The following is a 21,574-nucleotide window of genomic DNA, read 5'->3' as shown; positions in this document are numbered from 1 at the left end:
ATTTGGTAACATTTCATATCAGAGTATGACAGTTGAAGAAAAAGAACATTTCAGCAAAACAAAATTGAAATATTAGTTCTCAAAAATAAATGCTGAGAATCCAGAAATATAGAATGTCTGTTTAAAACAAGTAACTTTTGTAAAAGTTTTTGCTATAGTCCTCAAGAATATGAAATATGAGTAGACATTAGTAGACTTTTAGCCCTCCTGTTCCCTCTCCCTGCCAAAAAACCAAACACTGAAAGTGCACAGGAAATTTTCCTCTAAAGTATTAGTGAAGAAATGTCATGAAGAATTTACCATAGTATATTTTTGGTTTTAAAAGAAATGTCTTTACTTACTAGCTGCTTATTGTCATGTTTTACATAGCTTCTCCATGTATTTTGCATCTGAGACTGTATTTTCAGTGCATATTTGCATTATATAGCCTTTTTTTCTCTAGGTGTTAGTTGATGCTCCGTGTTCAAATGATCGAAGTTGGTTGTTCTCTTCTGATTCTCAGAAGGCAGCCTGTAGGATAAGCCAAAGGAGGAATTTGCCTGTTCTGCAGGTAGAACTCTTAAGGTGAGGGCTGTTAATACAAAAGTTATTCTGGTTTCTAATGTAATTTAAATAGGCATGACAAATCATGACACGGGATTCCCCAAATGGAGGGATTTCTGTGTAGGTGTTGATAATTATTCCTCCAAAGGCTGTATCCAGAAAATTCTTAACCTCTTTCCTTTCAGTTCTCATGCTATAAGACCCCACTGCCCCCTCCCCCACCCCCTCAATGAAATGTAGTATTGCTGTGCATTGCCTTTTAAAGGATACATGTGATTTTACTGTGGTTTAAAGTTGTTTGCCTATCAGGACCGTCTCAAACCTAGTGTTCAGCACCCTGTTCTTTCACCAGAACCTGAACAGTTACCCATAATAGTAGCTTTGGACCAAGATGTATGTTTTTGGTAATGAATACATTGTTTTGGTTGAGTCAGCCTCCTAGGAAGTTGTGGTTCATTGTTAGCACTTATCTCCCCTTGAAGAATTTTCCAGGAGCATGTGACCACCAAGAGATACTTGGTTTTCTTATGAACAGAGGCATTTTGGGACATTCTGTCCTGGTTTCAAAAGAGTTTCTACTTATACTCAACTCCCAAGTAATTCCTGTTGTTCAGTGCAGAACAAAAATTCTCTGGAATATTTTAAAATATGACTTAATGATGTATTATCACTTGTTACCTCTTACATGTGGAATGATAATGATTAACATTTTTTACGCACTTCTGACAGCATGGTTTACTTCCAGTTTCTGATTGATACACAACAATGAATACATGCCATTACCTAAGTAGTACAACCAACTAATATGTAGTCTTGTTCTTGTACCAGATTATGAAATCATCTCATATGGCTATTCTAGGTAGTACCTACCAGAGGGTTCTTCTAAACGTTACTCATCTGGCAGTTAAACTATTTATATGCTTCCATTGTCAGCCTTTCATCTACTAAACCCTAAGATATTTTGAAAATTTTATACCACCTTTACCCTTCTACCTTTTGGATTATTAGCTTTGGCATGTTGCATAGATCCTGCTATAAGACTTCTTTCTCACCTAAATTTTCTCGATCTCGCTTCTTAGTTAATTATTCCAGCTACTCTGGGCCTTGCCATTGTTAACCTTATACCTTGTAACAGACAATAAGTTTTATGATGGGTTATTAGCGCTGTGACCTCTAATTTTTTTTTAAACTGTGATCAAGCAACCAGGCTTTCTGAGAATATCATTTTTCTTTCTCTCTCATGAAAAATCCTCCCTTCACTTCTTTTTCTTCCTGTTCATTACCAAGCTTTCTGTGTTTTATGTTCTATTGCTTTTCCTCCCATTTTGTCTCAGTTCATTGTAATCTATTTTCTGTTCCCTTTATTCTTTCAAATTTATGCTTGTTAAAGTTACTAAAGATCTATTAAATTGACAAATATTTTTCAGTTTTAATTTTACTTGATATCTTGATAGCATTTAAAAAATCTGTTTTATTTTATAACTATTACAAGGAAACATTTTCATTGTAAAAAGCTCAAATAATAAAAATGAAGCAAAAGGCCCTTTTGGTCATGGACCCAACCAAATACCAGCTTTCTTTACTGAGTTATCTGTTGGACTTGTTTGGTGGACTTGTGTGAACTTAACCAAAACAAAAAAATTTCCAAACTTTTTCTCTAGGGATTTTTACAATTATGTGTGCATAGAGAAATTCATTTAAAAATAACTGCTATCACTGTGTATATATTGTTCTGAAACTTGCTTTTTTTGTACTTAATTTTTCTTAGTTTTTTGCTTATAGATTTACTTTGTTCTCTTCAACTTTTGTGAAATATTAAATAGGGTCAGTCTATCATATTCTATTTAATCCTCTATTTTTTGAATACTTACATTAGTTTCCTTTTTTTTTTTTACTTTTACAAACCGTCCTTTAATTTGTCTCATTGGACATGATACTAACATTTTTATTGATTAAATATCAAGAAGTGGAATTGAAGATCAAACATTTTAGATATATTCTCTAAAATAGCTATACCAGTTTATACTTTCTATTGCATTTGACTCTGTTGACTGCATGTTCCCTCTTTTTTTTTTTTTTAAGATTTATTTATTTGCGGGGGGGACAGGCAGAGGGAGAGAGAGAGTCTTAAGCAGACTTCATGCTGAGCACAGAGCCCCACACAGGGCTTGATCTCACAACCCTGAGATCATGACTTGAGCTGAAACGAAGAGTCGGAGACTTAACCAGCTGTGCCACTCAGGCGCCCCTGCTTGTTCCCTCTCATAGTATTCTCTTCCCTTGATTTTTGTGATCATATGCTTTCCTGGTTTTCTTCCTACTTATTTTCTTAATTTACCCTTAACCACCTCATCCCATAATTTCTGGGTTTCCTTAGGCTGCTGATGTTGGCTCTCTTCTCTATTTATCTGATAGCTTCAACTGATACAAGACGCTATCTCCCAAGTATGTATCTAAGCTCAGATCTTTCTCCCTAGCCTCAGACCTTTATATTCAGTTATCTATGACGTATCTCCATTTGGAAGCCCCTTGGACACATAAAACTCAGTTTGTCAAGAGAAGAACTTATAATTTCTAATGCTTTTCTGTCCCTCCCCAAAATCAATACAACAAAAAATCAAATAGAAACCCCACTAATCTACCTCCTTTTTTCTCTCTTTTGTATCTCAGTAATTTCCATACCATTATACATTTGCCTAAGTCAGAAATCCATCTCCAACCCCCCTTTCTCTTGTACTCAGTCAATTGCCAAGATGTTTCAGTTGTACCTGTTCCATATTTTTCAAGTCCATCCAGTTCTGTCCATCCTGAATAGCCTAACCTGAGCCACCAGCCTCTGTTATCTGAATCCTTGCAACTGTGTCCTAACTGCCTTGCTTGTCTCCAGGTGTGAGCTTCACTTCACTCTTCACGGTAAAGCAAATCTGATCTGAAATGTAAATCTGATTATGTCATTCTCCTTTTTAAAATTCTGCAGTGGTTCCCATTACCATTAAGATTTAAATTCCTTAGTATGATATTCAAGTCGTCTTTGGATATGGTTCCTTCTTACTTCATTTGCCTCGTTGTCTCAGGACTTCTCTTGCTTTGTGTTCCACTGGAGCAGTTCTTCAAACTCACCTTACAATGTCATTTCTGAGGCCAGGGCATTTCCTGTTCCTTTTGATTGAGAGTTCTTCTTACTCATTCTCCCCTTTCTCTTGGCTAACTCTGGATTCTTTAGAAATTAGCTGTGACTAGGGAGTGTAGGGTAGGCTTCAATACGAAGAGGTCAGGGATATTCCCTTCATGTCCTTACTTTCATTTAAAAATATTTAAAAATATATTGTCAGTTTCTTTGCTTAACATTTGCCTAGTACTTATCTCTCTCTTCAACAAGACTGTTACAAGCCCCATGGGAACAGGGATAGTCTTACTGTTTTTACTGCTAATACATAATTTGGTGTCTGGTATGTAGAAGGAGGTCAGCAAATAATTGTTTTAAAACACTAAATTACAAGGGCTGAGTACTTAGAATTTAAATCTGTAATTAAATTTATAGCAAAGTTACTCTCATTGAACACTGGGTTAGATCACCAGACAGCTGTTTTCTTCTCAAGCCGAGCCAGGCCCACACAGAAGCAACCATGTCTAAGGGACCTGCAGTTGGCATTGATTTAGGCACCACCTACTCTTGCGTGGGTGTCTTGCAGCACGGGAAAGTGGAAATAATTGTCAATGATCAGGGAAACCAAACCACCCCAAGTTATGTTGCCTTCACTGACACGGAATGATTAATTGGTGATGCCAAAGAATCAAGTTGCAATGAACCCCGCCAACACAGTTTTTGATGCCAAATTCCTGATTGGACGTAGATTTGATGATGCTGTAGTCCAATCTGATATGAAGCGTTGGCCTTTTATGGTGGTGAATGATGCTGGCAGGCCCAAGGTCCAAGTAGAATACAAGGGAGAGACAAAAAGTTTCAATCCAGAGGAGGTGTCCTCTATGGTTTTGATGAAGATGAAGGAAATTGCAGAGGCCTACCTTGGGAAGAGTGTTACCAATGCAGTTGTCACAGTACCTGCATACTTCAGTGACTCTCAGCGTCAGGCTACCAAAGATGCTGGAGCTATTGCTGGTCTTACTGTACTTCGAATCATCAACGAGCCAACTGCTGCTGCTGTTGCTTTATGGCTTAGACAAGAAGGTTGGTGCTGAAAGGAATGTGCTGATCTTTGACTTAGGAGGTAGCACTTTTGATGTGTCAACCCTTACTATTGAAGATGGGATCTTTGAGGTCAAATCCACAGCTGGAGACACCCACTTAGGTGGAGAAGACTTTGACAACAGAATGGTCAACCATTTTACTGCAGAGTTCAAGTGCAAACATAAGAAGGACCTCAGTGAAAACAAGAGGGCCGTTCGTCGTCTCCGTACTGCTTGTGAATGTGCTAAGCGCACACTTTCTTCCAGCACGCAGGCCGGTGTTGAGATTGATTCTCTATATGAAGGAAATGACTTCTGTACCTCTATTACTCGTGCCCGGTTTGAAGAATTAAATGCTGATCTGTTCTGTGGCACCCTGAACCCTGTAGAGCGAGCCCTTCGGGATGCCAAGCTAGACGAGTCTCAGATCCACGATATTGTCCTGGTGGGTGGTTCTACCCATATCCCCAAGATTTAGAAACTTCTACAAGATTTCTTCACCGGGAAAGAACTGAATAAGAGCATCAACCCTGATGAGGCTATTGCTTGCGGTGCCGCTGTCCAGGCAGCCATCCTTTCTGGAGACAAATCTGAAAATGTTCAAGATTTGCTGCTGTTGGATGTCACTCCACTTTCTCTTGGCATTGAAACTGCTGGAGGAGTCATGACTGTTCTCATCAAGCATAATACTACCATTCCTACCAGACAGACACAGACCTTCACTCCCTACTCTGACAACCAGCCTGGTGTGCTTATTCAGGTGTGTGAAGGTGAGCGTGCCATGACCAAGGATAACAACCTACATGGCAAGTTCGAACTCACAGGCATACCTCCTGCCCCTTGTGGCGTTTCTCAGATTGAAGTCACTTTTGATATTGATGCTAATGGTATCCTCAATGTCTCTGCTGTGGAGAAGAGCATAGGAAAAGAGAACAAGATCACCATCACTAATGACAGTGGCCGTTTGAGCAAGGAAGACACTGAGCACAGGGTCCCGGAAGCTGAGAAGTACAAAGCTGAAGATGAGAAACAGTGGGACAAGGTGTTTTCCAAGAATTCACTTGAGTCTTATGCATTCAACATGAAAGCAGCTGTTGAAGATGAAAAACTTCAGGGCAAGATCAATGAGGACAAACAGAAGATTCTTGACAAGTGCAATGAAATCATCAATTGGCTTGTTAAGAACCAGACTGCAGAGAAGGAAGAATTTGAACACCAGCAGAAAGAGCTGGAGAAAGTCTGCAGCCCTATCATTACCAAACTGTACCAGAGTGCAGGGGGCATGCCAGGAGGAATGCCTGGAGGCTTCCCTGGTGGTGGAGCTCCTTCCTCTGGTGGTGCCTCCTCTGGACCTACCATCGAAGAGGTTGATTAAGCCAACCTGAGAATAGGTCTAGCATTGTTCCACACAAAATATTCGAAGGACCCAAATTTGTAGCAAATTCCATGGCAGTTTTAATGTTGAGCTGCTACAGTAAATAAACTGGGCATTCTTGATACTTGAATATGGAGTACATGCAAAGGGAAAGGAAATAAACATTGTACTTTATAAGCACTATATTGTTAAGTGGAAAATGGAATGTCTTAAATAAAACTATTTAATTGGCACCAAAAAAAAATTTATAGCAAAGTTAATCTGCCAAAGATGATAAATCACTATTGTGCTGTGTAGTAATTAGACATAAACATAAAGCATTTCTGTAATTTATTTTGATTAGTATTGCTTTTATATAACCAAAGCATGGTTTTAGTTTCAGTTTAGTTTTTTTCTCTCCAGTTAATACATTTCTCTTAACTTAATTTAGCATTTCAGTCATCGTCGTGAATGTCACGCATTTATTTATTTATTTATTTATTTATTTATTTATTTTTAAAGATTTATTTATTTGAGAGAGCAAGAAAGAGAGAGAGCACACGAGAGGGGGGAGGGTCAGAGGGAGAAGCAGGCTCCTCGCCGAGCAGGGAGCCCGATGCGGGACTCGATCCCAGGATTCCGAGATCATGACCTGAGCCGAAGGCAGTCGCCCAACCACCTGAGCCACCCAGGCACCCGAAGGTCACGCATTTATATAAACCTCACATAGGCACCTACTTATGCCCTAACAACTATGGCTCTTCCTTAGTGGCCACTCCCCTCTCCCATCATCTTATTTTCCAAAAGGAATGGCTTTAGCATTACATCATTTTAGTAGCATATTAACAAGGTGCAAAACTGACATCTCACTCACTACAGGTGTAGATTTTTATGTAAGAAGACGGGGAAGACCATCACCCCAGCCATCTCCTATTCTTTTCCTTGAGCAGCTACTCTCCATTGCCTGTCTCTGATGCTTGGTCTGTGGAAGAGATTTGGGAGCCATCTAAATAAAGTAGTTGAAACTTTGGGTCCTTTGGCTGTGTGGTTATGATGATAATGGGGAAAGAGTAGGACACCCACGCTATAGGCACAGAGAATGGTTCTAATCCCCTGACATCTACAAGTCTGGGAGTTGAAAAGATGAAGGGAAAAATGATAGTGCCAGCCACAATTCCCCTTTTACCTCCTGTCCCTGACCCTAGAAAATGAAGTACACAGTAATAGTAATTTTCTCATCAGGGATAGCTCTGTCACTCACTGTGCCACATACAAAGAAATTTCTTACTTTCTTTGAAATCTTTCTCACCTAGTTATTGTCTTAACCTTCCTTTAACAGAAGGTAATCCTTTTATTCCACAATAAGAAATAAAGGTTTCAAATGCAAACATAGGCAAGAAAGTAAATATATTGATGTGAGTTTTACTCAGAAGTATAAAGGATTGATAATAGATCCTTATTTTCATTTGCAAAGAGCAATTAGAAAGCAAGAAAGCAAATATTGCCTAGCTTGATATTGCGGACAGAAGATGGCACTCAGAAGGGAGAAAAGGAGTGGAATGGATAATTGAGAGGCAAATAAGGAAAACTTTTTGTCCTGTTTTGTTGAAGACTAGTATTTGCATTTGTCAGGTGACAGATATGGTACTCAAAGATACTTTATGCCCTCTGTGGCTGTATATTCATTTACCTCACCAGAAATTTTTCATATTTATATTAATTAGGCAGTCTGCATAGCGTTCACAGTTTTAGCTTTTGACAACACAATACTGTACAACCAAATATTACTCTTAACACGTTTTTATAAATGTGATACTTAAAATTGATACTTTATTATTATTATTAAAGATTTTATTTATTTAAGAGAGAGAGAGTGCACACAGAGCAGAGGGAGGGGCAGAGGGAAAGGGAGAAGCAGACTCCCTGCTGAGCAGGAAGCCTGATGTGGGGCTCAGTCCCTAGACCCTGAGATCATGACCTGAGCCTAAGGCAGATGCTTAACCGATTGAGCCACCGAGGCATCTCAATACTTTAACATAATAGAAGTTTCTTGATGTTACATCTTTTTAAAAAAGAGTAATGTTAGTAGATATGTAAGTCTTTTAAAATTCTTTTAAAAATTAATGTATGTTTATAATCATGAAATTAGTAATCTAACCTGATTTTTCTTTTTAGCATGGAAAGCTTATTGGAAGACACAATGATGACAGGAGATAGATTCCAAAGCATATGAGTTCATTGTACACTTACTGAGGACTCTTTGATTTATCCATACAGAAATGGAAAAATTAGAATCTTCTATTTAATTTATAAAACATGAAGATAAAATTATATACAACTCTCTCACACATCTTCCCAAAAACCATTTCAGAAGAATGTGAGACAACATTATAAGGAATAATTGAACATAAGCCAGTTCTATTAATGGAGTACCATTTGAAAGTATACCTTTACTTTATTTCTCAAAATAATTTCTGAGACCGGTCATTCTGTTACATACTATGTATGTACATGTTACATAATCAGATTCTCTGCCTCATTTTAATTTAAATGTATTAGGAAAAACGGAGTGGGAAAATATGCTGAAAATAACACACACGTAGTCTCTTTAGAAAGTGGCCATGTTGTTTGTGCAAAAGAAGTTTACATGATTTTAAGGTGGGAAAGCACGAACTGAAGAGTATGATTTATAACAAAAGTATTGGCATGTTATTGCAGTAATGTATCATGTCATCCATTTCCTCAGAGAAAATCAATCACATTTAAAATACCCCTTCTGGTTTTCTTTTCTCACTAGTTGAGAAGTAAAATCCAATTTGTGAACTCATTGAAAAAGGAAGCTTAGATTATTCAGTTACATTTTGAAAATTTGTATAAATCATCCAGATAACTATCCTTAAAAAGTGGTACTCTGACAGCAAGAATTGTATTTTAAAAGAAACATTAAAAAAAAAAATCCCCAACAACTCCTCTGTCATGCTCTTGAGCTGAGATAAGGGATACCTAGTGACTATGGAGTGTGAGTCTTCATCATTCATCAACATAGTGACCAAAATATTGATGTGTTCATGTTGGAAAAATATTTGGACATACAGTTCTATTAGAATGGAAGATTTCCACCACTGTTTTGGCTATGTATATAATTTCTTTTTAAAGGTCAACTAATTCAGTTAGCTTTGCATACTATCATTATATGCTTAGTCATATGTTTGGAATCCAGAAAACAAAAGCAAACCACTATTAATACTACTACTCCTGCTGCTACTACTTTTCTTTCTCCTCTTTCTTCTTTTTTTCTTTAAGTTAAATGGCAGGAGTCAGAGGTTCTCAGATTAAAAATCTGTAATTTGGGCAAAGTACACACTTCTTTTTAATAAGAGTGTGCAGATCAAAATATTCCACATTAAATGAAATTGTAAAAGGTTGAGGAGACATCCATAGGGTGTGGCTATTGTATTTTCAACATTAAAAATATCTCAAGTATAGATTGATAGTATGAAATAAAATCTTGAAAATGAGATTTTATCAGCATTTATTAATTTATCCAACATTAAGTATTTTGCATCAGAACTTTGCTAGGCACTGCAGATACTAAAATATATATGAAATGCTTTTTGTTCTCAAGGTACTCAGGGCAATTGTCATAACATGGGGCAAGAACGTGGTAACAGTAGAATACAGAGGTAGCAAGAGTGGGGACACTCGGCTTTGGTCAGGTTAAGGATGGGGTGTGGGTTTACAAGTTATATTTTAACAAAATAAGCAACAGATAAATATTTAAGCTAAAGATATTCTAATAATTTTTCCTAACATGGAAGTAATGTAGTCTTGTACAGCATTTGAAATATAAAAAGAAATATAAAGAAGAAAATAAGCCATCCATTGAAAGAAATTTATATTGACTTCCTTTGACTGCATATAGTAATTACAGTAATAGAAATCATAGTGATATATAATTTGATATCTTTTTCTATTTAATTTATTATGCACATGTTAATTATTAAGTAGTATTTGAAAATATACTTTTGAAATGGCTACATCATATTAAATCACTCCATTCATTCACATGTATTCAGGTAGCTAGGAGTATCAAAGACTTTCTAATGATAGGATCTCATTAATGCAAGAAATAGGTACAAAAACCTCCTAGTGGAGATTAAAACATCAGCCTTTTCAATGATCCAGGCAAGAGTTTGATAACTTTGGGGAAGGAGTTAGCAGCTGGCCTGTGATCCATTTCTCTCTTGATTTCTAGGGAGGCAGTCCCATGGAAAGAAAGAAGGCGGGTGACCCAGTTAAACATGATAACTGACCTCCTTGGTAAATAGACTAATGAATTTTGCTGAGAGGAGAACTCTTACTTATGGCATGCTTTGAGCAGAATATTCTTGGTTAGGATTGCCATGGTAAACACAACCTAGAATCTAGATTTATGAGGCACAGCTTCCTGGAGAGTGTCATACAAGCTATTCAACTCCCTAAGATATATTGGAGATGCTCCCCATTGTGTGAGGTGACCTGTGAACTTTGCTTAGAGAACTCATCTATTATCTGAGCTAGAAAACATTCTGAGCTATAAGCAAGACTGGGATAGCCACATTGGATGTCCCTGCCTCTTCTATGTCACTTGATTGCTTGTATATTTGAAATTATTAGTAAAGCTTGATAATGGCTAAGATCTCTGGCTCATGAGAATCTGATTTGACAATTCAGTCCTTTGTGTTAGCTCACCCCTAAATCCCATCCAGGGGCCTCTGATGAAACCTCTTATTCCAGTCCCACATCTAAATCTTGAAATTTAATCAGCTAATCCAGACAGCTCTAGACAGTAAGTAAGAGCCCTCCCCCTTTATATCCTGTGCATGGAAACATGATTAAAAGAGTGAAAGGGTAGGGCCTGTTGTGCCAGAGCTTAGGCAGTTCCAGGAGAATAAGAGTTTGTGATGTTCCACGAATAGTGATTTTTCCATTTTGGTTCCACTCATTAGTAAAAATAAAAACAATGGATGCTGTTCATTGACTACATTAGCTACTTCTCTCCTTGTTTGCAGAGGCTCAAGTAAATAGGTGGAGAGAGTCTTGAATTGTTTACTCCAGCAACATGCCTATCCCTGCCTTGTAGGTGGAAGAGGTAGAATCTCCTCCTTCTTCATAGAAACAGGATGCAAGGATAGTGACAGTTTTCCCCTAACTGTATTCTTTCTGTTTATTGTATTCTCAGTATTTATTGAGTGCCTTTTATATTCTGGACACTAGTGGTGAAACAGGGCAGATTCAAATTTTGTTTGACATGGCTGCCATTATTTTGTAAGTAATTAACCGTCCATCATTACTGATTTAGGAGTATCATGACTTCTGTCAACATCCCTGAAACTGGCATGCTACCTTTTTAGCTTACAAGCAAGATAAATATCAGTCCTTTCACAGTTTTTGACTTTGTGGTACAATATCTTCTCCATATTGTGGCTTGGTGGCTTACCGTTTACTCTTTTCAGTGTGTTGATTTTTTTGTTTTTGTTTTTATAAAGAAAGGTTATTGCTTTTTAAATATATCTGTATCTTCCCTTAGGATAAATGCTTTTTTGTGTCCTGTTTAAAAAATATTTCCATACCTTAAATAATCTCTTGTGTTATTTTCTGGAAGCTTTATTTTTTAACTTTTATATTTAGGTCTACAATACACCTCAGCTAATTTTTGTTTAGTAGTATAAGGTAGGAATCTATTTTCTTTTCTTCCTTCCCGTTTTCCTTCCTTTTTTTAACCTTGCACATGAATACCTAATTGTCCCAACAGCTTTTATTTTATTTTTTTAAAGACGTATTTATTTATTTTTAGAAAGAGAGAAAAAGTATGTGGGAACGGGGGAAGGGGCAGAGGGAGAGAGAGAATCTCTAGTAGACTCCCCGCTGAGCACAGAGACCCACATAGGGCTCTATCTCACGACCCTGAGATCATGACCTGAGCCGAAATCAAGAGTCACACTCTTGGGGCTCCTGGGTGGCTCAGTTGGTTGGGCGACTGCCTTCGGCTCAGGTCATGATCCTGGAGTCCTGGGATCGAGTCCCGCATCAGGCTCCCTGCTCAGCGAGGACCCTGCTTCTCTCTCTAACCCTCCCCCCTCTCATGAACTCTCTCTCTCTCTCTCATTCTCGTTCTCTCAAAAAAATAAATAAATCTTAAAAAAAAAAAAGTCACACGCTTAACCAACTGAACCACCCAGGTGCCCCTCAACAGCATTTATTGAAAAGTCTGTCCATTTACCAGTACTCTGTAGTGCTACTTCTGTCATAAATCAGATGTCCACATTAACATCAGTCTTATTTCTGTTTATTCAATTGCTTTGTTTACAGATTCCCCCAACTAGTGCTACACTAACTTAATTACCATAGCATTAATGTCATAATATGTAGGTGCAAATATTCCCTTTTGTTTGTTTCATTTTGTTTTGTTAAGAGTATGTTGGCTATTTTCGATTCCTTTGCATCTTTACATTTTAGAATCAGCTTTTCAAGTTTCATAAAAAACTTGTAGGGATTTTGATTGGAATTACATTAAATCTATCAATTTAGAAAGTTTTGACATTCTCCTGCTATTTCACAATATTGATAAATTTGTTAAGTTTAAAATTTATAGATTCTTTTGGATTTTTAACAAAACCCTTCATAATTCTGTGATATGTAGAAATATATAGTTAATTTTTTCTGGATTCTGTATGATATTTTGCTTAGGATTTTTTTCATGTGTGTTAATGAGTGAAACTGGCCCGTAATTTTTCATTTTTGGAAATAGTCTTCTTAGAGTTTGGAATTAAAGTTATGCTGGCTTCATAAAATGAACTGAGGAGTGGGTTCTCATTTATGTTCTCTGGAACAGTGTATGGAAAATTGCAATTATTTTTTTCCCTTGAATATTTGACAGAAACTGCAGTTGAAGCCATAATGGACCTGGAATTCTGTGGGGAAATTTTTGACCGTTGATTTAGTTGTTTCTTTAACAGTTACAGGACTCTTTTTTTTAAGATTTTATTTATTTATTTGACACAGAGAGAGTGCGCATGCACAAGCAGGGGGGAGTGGCAGGCAGAGGCAGAGGGAGAAGCAGGAAGCAGGTTCCCCACTGATAAAGCTGAGCCACCCAGGCACCCCACAGTTACAGGACTCTTAACAGTTTTCTCTCTCTTTTTTTTTTTTTTGAACCAGTTTAAGAGGGTTTTGTTTTTTGAGTAATTTTCCCATTTTATCCAAGTCTACAAACTTACATAAAGTTGTATATAGTATCTCCTTATTATCTTTTTAGTGTCTGCAGGATTTATAATGATGTCCTCTGTTTTATTTTTGTTAATCAGTCTTGCCTGAGGCTTGTCAAATTTTTATGTCTTTTCAGGATCCAGTATTTAACTTTGTTCATCTTTTTTATTGTAAGTTTGCTTCCTGTTTCTAAACATATGGGGATTTTTTTGGTTTGGTTTTTCTAAACATACGGGATTTATTAGTTTTTAATTTTTATATGATCAGAGAACATATGCTATATCAGCCTGTTGTTTACTTCTGAAGAATTATTTAGGATAGTGGTTTTTAAACTTTGCTCTGTAAAGACATAGGGATTTTGTAGGATTGTTGTAGGAGCCATCTTGAGGGAAGGGAGGGGGATGACCAGGAGAGCCTTTTAGTTCATCACAGCAGATCCAACTAGAGGTGTGATGTCTTCATCTCATTAAACCTGTGGGATGTCATTTGAAGAAAATTTCTTGTTACTTAAAAAAAAAAAGTTTGAAAAAACTTTAAAAAAATCATTTAAATCAGTAATAAGCAATCTCTTTTCATTTATAAGCACGTTTGCCATGGGCTAAAATTAAGTAATTCTGGTGGTTTTCTTGAAAGCTTTTTAGTTCTTTTCATGAGTGAAGAGACAATATTTGATAGTAGATTAAAGATCCTGTGTAAAGGCAGGCCTAATTAATCTGTTCTCACTCTTCCTAACTTAAGCAACACAAATCTGCATTTCTTATATTCAGTCTTAGCAGAGAGCTTTTAATCCCTAACCCATCTTCCTATACCAATTTTAATGAGTTATTAACTGTTGGTGGGAAAGAATACTAAACATAAGATTTCCAAGTAAAATTGGAAATAAATATGTTAAAACTTGTCATTTATAATCTATTTCAGGAGTAGCTAGCATCATTTATCACTCTGCTCTACCATATATAAAAATACCATATAAAAAATATTCCTTCTTCAAGTAAAAACTTACTCCCAGTGAAGAGAAGATAATTATCAGTATTGTTTTTGTTTCTTAGGCTGACAAAGGAATAGCTGCTGGGTATGGCATCTCTGAAAATAGCAAGCTTGGTCATGTTTCTTTATCCTGAATTTATAGAACTTCTTTGATAATAAACAGTTTGATATCTAGAAATTTGATTACTTACTGTGAGCATAGTGAAGCATACCCTCAAGGTTTGTAAAATAATACTTTTAAAACTGATGATAGCACTGGGTAACTATCAACTTAGAAATATCTGTGTTTTAGATTCTTATGGTACCTGAAATTTAATTTTGAATCTGCATTTATTTGATAGATTGTACATGAGCTTCAACTTTTCACCTTAATGTTTTCTTTGGTCATAGTACATAATAGCGGTATTTGCTTTCTTGCCCAGACTGCTGTTTACCAGCAGAAACAGTAAACTGATAAAGACAGACTGAAGTGATAAAGAACAGGCCATGGAAAAATGAAAGAAATAGGAACTGTTGAAAAGGAGCAAAAATAGAAAAATTTGAAATGAATACTAGAAGCCAACAATGTAACATGGAAAAAAATATGGAATGGTAAGAAAAAATCAAACAGAAACCCCTGCAATACTTAGAGGAAAAAAGGACAAAATGTAGAGGAATTAAACACTTAGGATTGGGGGGGAGACAAAAAAGGAACAATTTAGACATATAAGTTTTGTGAGCTCATAACAATTGGCTAAAGTTGTCATTTTATTATTTGTTAAATTATTTTGTAGTAATTAAAATATTTCTATTGGTACATCAAATTAGGTTTTTTTTTTTTTAGGGACTGGGTTTATTTTCTCTCTTTTAAATCAGATTGCCTGCCTTCCACACTAACCTGATTTCCCTTATGTTACCAGAAAAACAGTGTCAGGATAACCTTCATTTTTAAATATGTCTTAATGGCATTTTTGGTGCCTAAAAGGGTTCTGGTACCAATTCCAATGTGGTGGTGGGGGGGTTCCCCCATCATCACCAAGTAGTTCTTTGTGACACCAGTTGGGTGTCCTACAGTTTAACTCAGTTTTTGACACTCTGCCTGGAGTGTCAAGAGGTCAGTCCTGCAAGACTGCTGTCACCACACTTCAGAAGCCAATTACAAGTCCATGTTTGTCACCTTGCTTCTAACAAATGGGCTATAAATCAAAGGTTCCCATGACCCACTGGTTGATTTTGATTTGCTAGAGCATCTCACAGAACTCAGAGAAACATTTACTTGCATTTACCAATTCTTTTAAAGAATATGATAAAGGATACAGATGAATATCCAGATGGAAAAGATGCAAGGTATATGGGAAAGGGCACAGAGCCTCCATGCACTCTGTGGCCGTGTTACTCTCTCCCAGCTTCTCCACGTGTTCACCAACCCAGAAGCTCTCTGACCTGTCCTTCTGGGTTTTTATGGAGGCTTTATTATATAGGCATGCTTGATTAAATTGTTGACTATTGGCAGTTGTTAAATCTTCAGCCCCTCATGCCTCCGTAGAGGTTTGGAGGATGAGACTGAAAGTTCTACCCTGGTCACACGTTGGTTCCTCTGGAAACCAGTGCCCACCCTTAGTTGGTGTTCAAAAGTTCACCTCATTTGTATAACAAAAGATAACTTTGTTACTCTCATCTCTTAGGAAATTTCAAAGCTTTTGGAGCCCTGTGCCAGAAAAAGGATTGAAGACCATATATATATATATAAAATTATAAATCACAAGATCACAGTACCACATATCTCAGTTTTAAAGTGGTTTTCCCTATGGAAAGTCAAGTTCCCTGCTAAAAGTTACCAAACTATTCCACTCAATCAGAATTGAGACCACAATTGCTATGTAGTAACCTTCATTAACAGATTATTTTACTTTCTTTAGGAGTTTATCCACAACCCGTTTAGCAAGGGAAAAAATCTACTTTCTCATATTTATAAATTACTTGTTGGCAAAAACTATTATTTTTTTTTCCAAATAAAGCCTCTGGCCACTAACATTTCCATCTGTTCTATAACGTGAGAGTTGTAGGTTGCTTGAGCTGTTCACTATTGAGGATTTTTTTTTAAATTTTATTTATTTTAGAGAAAGCATGAATGGGGAGGAGGAGGAGGAGAGGGAGAGAGAGAATCTCAGGTGGACTACCCACTGAGCAGGGAGCCCGATGCGAGGCTCGATCGCATGGCCCTGAGATCATGACCTGAGCCGAAACCAAGAGTCGGACGCTTAACCGACTGAACCACCCCACTATTCAGAATTTTTGAGTGTTAGTTGCAATGAAATATGTTCCTTTTGTTTTACACTGTTGAAAAGTTCTCTGCTTGACCTACCTTTTAATTAAGGTAGCATTCATTCATTTACTATTTAATAAATATATTTTGAGAACATACTTTCCAGTTGTGCTATATATAAACAAGGCAAAATGAATGTAATATAAACCATGTTTTCAAGGAGCTGAAAATTTATTGCTTGGGGAAAACAAGAGGAAGGAATTCCATGGGAAGTCAGTGAAAGTTTTAGAGATTATATGAACTTTGAAGTAAGTCTAGAAGGATGAATGACAGTTTGATCAAAAGGAAACTGGAAAATAATTATGTAAGCATTGGAACTTGCTAAACATCTAGAAAGATGTAGCAAAGAATGAATTTTAACTCCTTGACTTGAGAGTTAATTACACACATTGTCTCAATCTACAAGAAGCAGAGGTATTACAGACTGACAGGGTTTGGTCAGAGAAGAATCTCTCTAAGTGATGTAAGGGATCTTACAGGAATTAGATCTTACTGAATCATGGGAGCTGGTTAAACAATCTGTAAAAGTTCTATATAATTGTGCCCCTACTTCTGGTGTGGGACCTGAAGTTAGCCAGGGCTACTAACCAGCACACAAAGTGGGGGAGAACAAAGACAGACTATAACCCAGGACAGAGGAACCATGTCTTTCTATCACCAGAACCCGTATAGGTCTCCTATCACCTCTAAGCATCTGATCATAATGATGTGGGTGGTCTGCAGAATAGCTGGTGCATTTCATTATGGACCTGCATAGGAACGTGACCTAGAATTCAGAGAAGCTGAAGGAGGATCCCATGAGTGCTGGAGGAGCTTACCCCCACCCCACCTACAAGTTGAGCCAGTGGATCTGTAACAACGTGTGTGTACACTAGGCCATATGTGCGTTTTAGGGAATTTTGACAGTTACAAAGGCATGTGTAACCCACAACCCTATCAAAATAGAGAACATTTCTACCACCCCAGAAAGATTCCTGGTGCTTCCTTAGAATCCATTTGCTTCTCTCACCAAAGGCAACCACTGTTCTGACTTCTCTTACTAATAGATTAGCTTTGCCTATTCTCAAACTATGAAAATGTAATCAGACAACGTGTATTCTTTTTTATCTGGAATTTTTCTCTCAGCGTAACATTTTTGAAATTTATTCATATTGTGTATATCAGAGGTTTATTCCATTTTATTGAGTGAGAAACATCTTTATTTTGGGACTAAATCCCACTATCTGATAAGAACATTTACTCAGAAGTGCTTGAGCAAGGCTTGAGGCCACAGTCTTATCTGTAAGAGCTGCCTCTTCAGGGATACCTTTTTATCACTGCTTTACTTTGGGGCACAGAATCTCTTGACTTTTTCAACCCTAACAAGGCCCAAATTATTGAATTCCTTGTCGATTTAGATTATAATCCACAGGCAGAGCGCCTTCCTTAGCAGAACTGTAGTCCTTCCATCTCTTCTTCCAAATCCTAGGATCTTTTCTAAGCTTTCTCTCATTAATACGCACTAACATTTTGAGATTTTTTTTTCTAGTCACCTTAGAGTTTACATAAGCTTTGTTTAGCATGTAGTCCATCTTCCAAGATATCATAAACAATGAATTTATTAAATGTTATCCCATGGCATAATAAGGGTTACTGGCCGTATTAATCTGGGTTCTGCAGAGAAACATAGGATGTATGTATATATACAGAAAGGGATTTTTTAAAGCAATTGGCTCACACAGTTATAGAGGTTGGCAAATTCAAACTCTGTAGGATGAGTCAGCACACTGGAGATCCAGAGAAGATTTTTTTTTTTTTAAAGATTTTATTTATTTATTTGACAGAGAGAGACACAACGAGAGAGGGAACACAAGCAGGGGGAATGGGAGAGGGAGAAGCAGGCTTCCCGCTGAGCGGGGAGCCCGATGTGGGACTCGATCCCAGGACCCTGGGATCATGACCTGAGCTGAAGGCAGACGCTTAACGACTGAGCCACCCAGGCGCCCCAGAGAAGATTTGATGTTGTGGTTCAAGTCTGAATAATCCTAGCTGGTAGAATTCCTGTTCAAGGGAGGTCAATCTTCTGTTCTATTCAGGCCTTCAAATGTGACTGGATGAGACCCAAACACGTTATGGAGTGCATTCTGCTTTGCTCAAAGTTCACTGATTTAAATTTAATTTTATCCAAAAATACCACCACAGAAACATCCATAATACTGTTTAACCGAATATCTAGGCACAATGGCCCAGTCGACACATAAAATCAATAGTCACTGGCTTTCTAGCCAGTAGTTATTTATTTGAATATTCTCTCTATTGCCTGCTTACTAAGCCAGTTCTACATTTTAGATGCTGTTAAAGCAAGTCCACATTTGGTGCCAAATTCAGTGTAAGTGAAGATAATTTTTCTTCTAATATAACAGAAAGAAATAGACTCAAAATAATAGTGACTTAAATAAGTAAAAGACTGACTAGGTTTCTCAGGGTTGTTCTGGCAATCATTTGATTGCCAGACTCCATAATCATCAGGGATTCAGGCCCCAACTTTCTTCCACCTCATGGTCTAGGATCGCTTATTTCAGCTCTTGCTGCCTAATCTGCATTGCAACTAGTAGGAAGGAACAAAAGAACATACCTCACATTACTTCTGCTCACATCTCATGGGTTAGACTTAGTCATAAGACTAGTAAAAGGCAGTTTCAGAAATTAGCCTTAGCTATACCCAATTAAAAACCGCATTACTACAGAAGGAAGGGAGAACTGGTATTGAGGAACAGTTAGAGGTGTTTGTCACAAATTGGAAATCCCTTGGTCAGATAATATTGGAGGATACAAAGAAGATTTACAGGAAAATCCTTCAGCAAGAAAACCAATTTGAAAAATTTTACAACCGTCAAGAATTAGATGACAAAGGCCTTAATGAAGTAAATGATAGGGAAATAGGTACATGTTAGATTTGCAAGATAATTTCAGTGGAGAATTAATAGAACTTAGTGATTGATTGGCTCTGGAGTGGGAAGGAAAAAGTCAAGGATAACACCTTGGTTAACAGCATGAGCTATAGAGCTCTATTGTCTGGATTTGATTCTTGCTTTGGGTATTTACTGAGTGGCCTTGTAGCAGTTGCTTAACTCTCGCCTTGGTTCTCTCTCATCTGCAAAGTGGGAATAATAACTAATGTCTAAAAACTTAATTGAAAGATTGAATGAGATAACATGTAAAACACCCAACTTTGGGGGAAAAAAAATAAACCAAGGAGGGGCACCTGGCTGGTTCAGTCGGTAGAGCATATGACTCTTGATCTCAGAGTTGTAGGTTTGAGCTCCACGCTGGGTGGAGAGATTACTTAAAAATAAAATCTTAAAAAAAAAAGTAAGGATAAAATTCTCAGGAAGACTGTTATTGAATGGATAGAAAGAAGAGGAAAGGTGGTTAAGGAGGCTAAAAGGGAACTTCAGAGAAGGAGGTGTGAGCAAAGGAAGAGTGGTGTCCAGGAAGCCACAGTGGGAGAACGTTTCTTGAGGTTGAAGATGAATGACAGAATCAAATAGTATAGTTAGATGAAGGCTGAAAATGAACCTTTTAGGCTGGTTTTGTACTCATTTTATCAACAAGCTTCTGAGGAAAACATTTTTTATTTAAAGTTATGGAAACAAAATTTGGTTAAACGAATTGCCAGATGTTTGGGAATCTGGAATAATTACCGAATTACTCCAAATTATTTGGAATTTTAATGGAGGTTCTCACTTAGAGGTTCTAACAGTTGAGTATAGTTTGTTAAAATTCTAAAAAAACTAGATGTCATTCTGTGATGAAGAGGTTCAAATTATGTCTCAACATGAGGTATTTGCTTTCATTTACCTCATCATAAATTCTGTGCTGTATCACCTGAAGAGGTGAAGATTGTATGTTCTATAAAAGGAGCAGGTAGCCAAGATTCTCAGGTCGTAGGGTCAGACCTATTAATTCTTAGTTTCTTTATGTTAAAAGTGCCTGGAAATATATAGTTACCCCTTACCTTCAGTGAGTATTTGGGACAGTTGGGATGATAAAATGTACACACGTGGCATTCTCTGTTTTATTGCCCTAGATTCCATATTTATTTTAGCAGTGGTACCATTTGCTTCAGGGTATGTAGCAGTGGTAAAGCTTGCAGTCCTTTTCCTGGTATTAGGTTAGGATGGCAGTCTTTGTGCTGCATTATTTAGCTGTGTAACTTTGAGTAAGTCACTGAGTCTTTGTGATCCTCCATTTGATAAATTGGGTCAGACAGTTTACCCAGTGCACCTCATAAGATTTTATTAAGACTCCATGTGTGAGGTGCTCTTTAAATTAAGTAATGTTTATTTAAGTAAACATAAGGTAACATGACTAATTAGACTGATTGCTTGTCTTTCACTTGGCTAATATAGGAATCATATAGGAATCACATCTCATTTGATTCCTGGACCAAATCCATATTCCTGTTGATACAGGAATCTTTTATTTTATTCGAAAGAAAGAGTAAAAATTTCTTCCTGGAGGAACATGTGCTGTGTGTGCAGTGTCCTCTGGAAGCATTTAACCTTATCAGTTTGGGATTTAGTTTGTCATTTGAGTAGTAAGATACAGAGACTGCCAGTAGTTTTCATACATCTTTCATATTAATTATATAAATGTTTTTCAAATTCTATGTAAGTTGAAAGTAACCTTATAAAGTAGCCTTATATAGAACCTCCGAAATGCTAATTGAATATTAAATGGTTACAAGGGACCAATTGCTGGATTGATGCTCCTGTTATGCCCCTTTAAAATTTTTAAAGTTACTACAGTGTTTTAAAAAAAATGGTGTTTAAAAAAAAATGTTTAATACTAGCGTTTCTAAGATGAAGGCAACAAGATTGAGAATATTGTGGCAATAAAGGAATCTTTAAGTCTATTTCACTTGATTGCTTCTCCATATTTACATCTGAAGAAAAGGTAGCTATTGC

The 21,574-nt window shown here is 37.0% G+C and overlaps 1 protein-coding gene and 1 pseudogene across 1 annotated transcript in view; both read left to right on the top strand.

The window, feature by feature from the left end:
• NSUN3 (NOP2/Sun RNA methyltransferase 3) overlaps positions 1-21,574 on the top strand; it is a 55,709-nt gene that overhangs the window by 21,259 nt on the left and 12,876 nt on the right. Inside the window, exon 5 of the mRNA XM_027583534.2 lies at positions 443-564. Coding sequence (XP_027439335.1) covers positions 443-564 — 122 coding nt within the window. The remainder of the gene's footprint in view (positions 1-442; positions 565-21,574) is intronic.
• On the top strand, positions 3,899-6,487 carry LOC113916721 (annotated as a pseudogene).

Source organism: Zalophus californianus, chromosome 1, assembly GCF_009762305.2.
Source record: "Zalophus californianus isolate mZalCal1 chromosome 1, mZalCal1.pri.v2, whole genome shotgun sequence".
In the NCBI taxonomy this organism is placed as follows: Eukaryota; Metazoa; Chordata; class Mammalia; order Carnivora; family Otariidae; genus Zalophus; species Zalophus californianus.
This window is presented reverse-complemented; position numbering and strand designations above follow the sequence as displayed.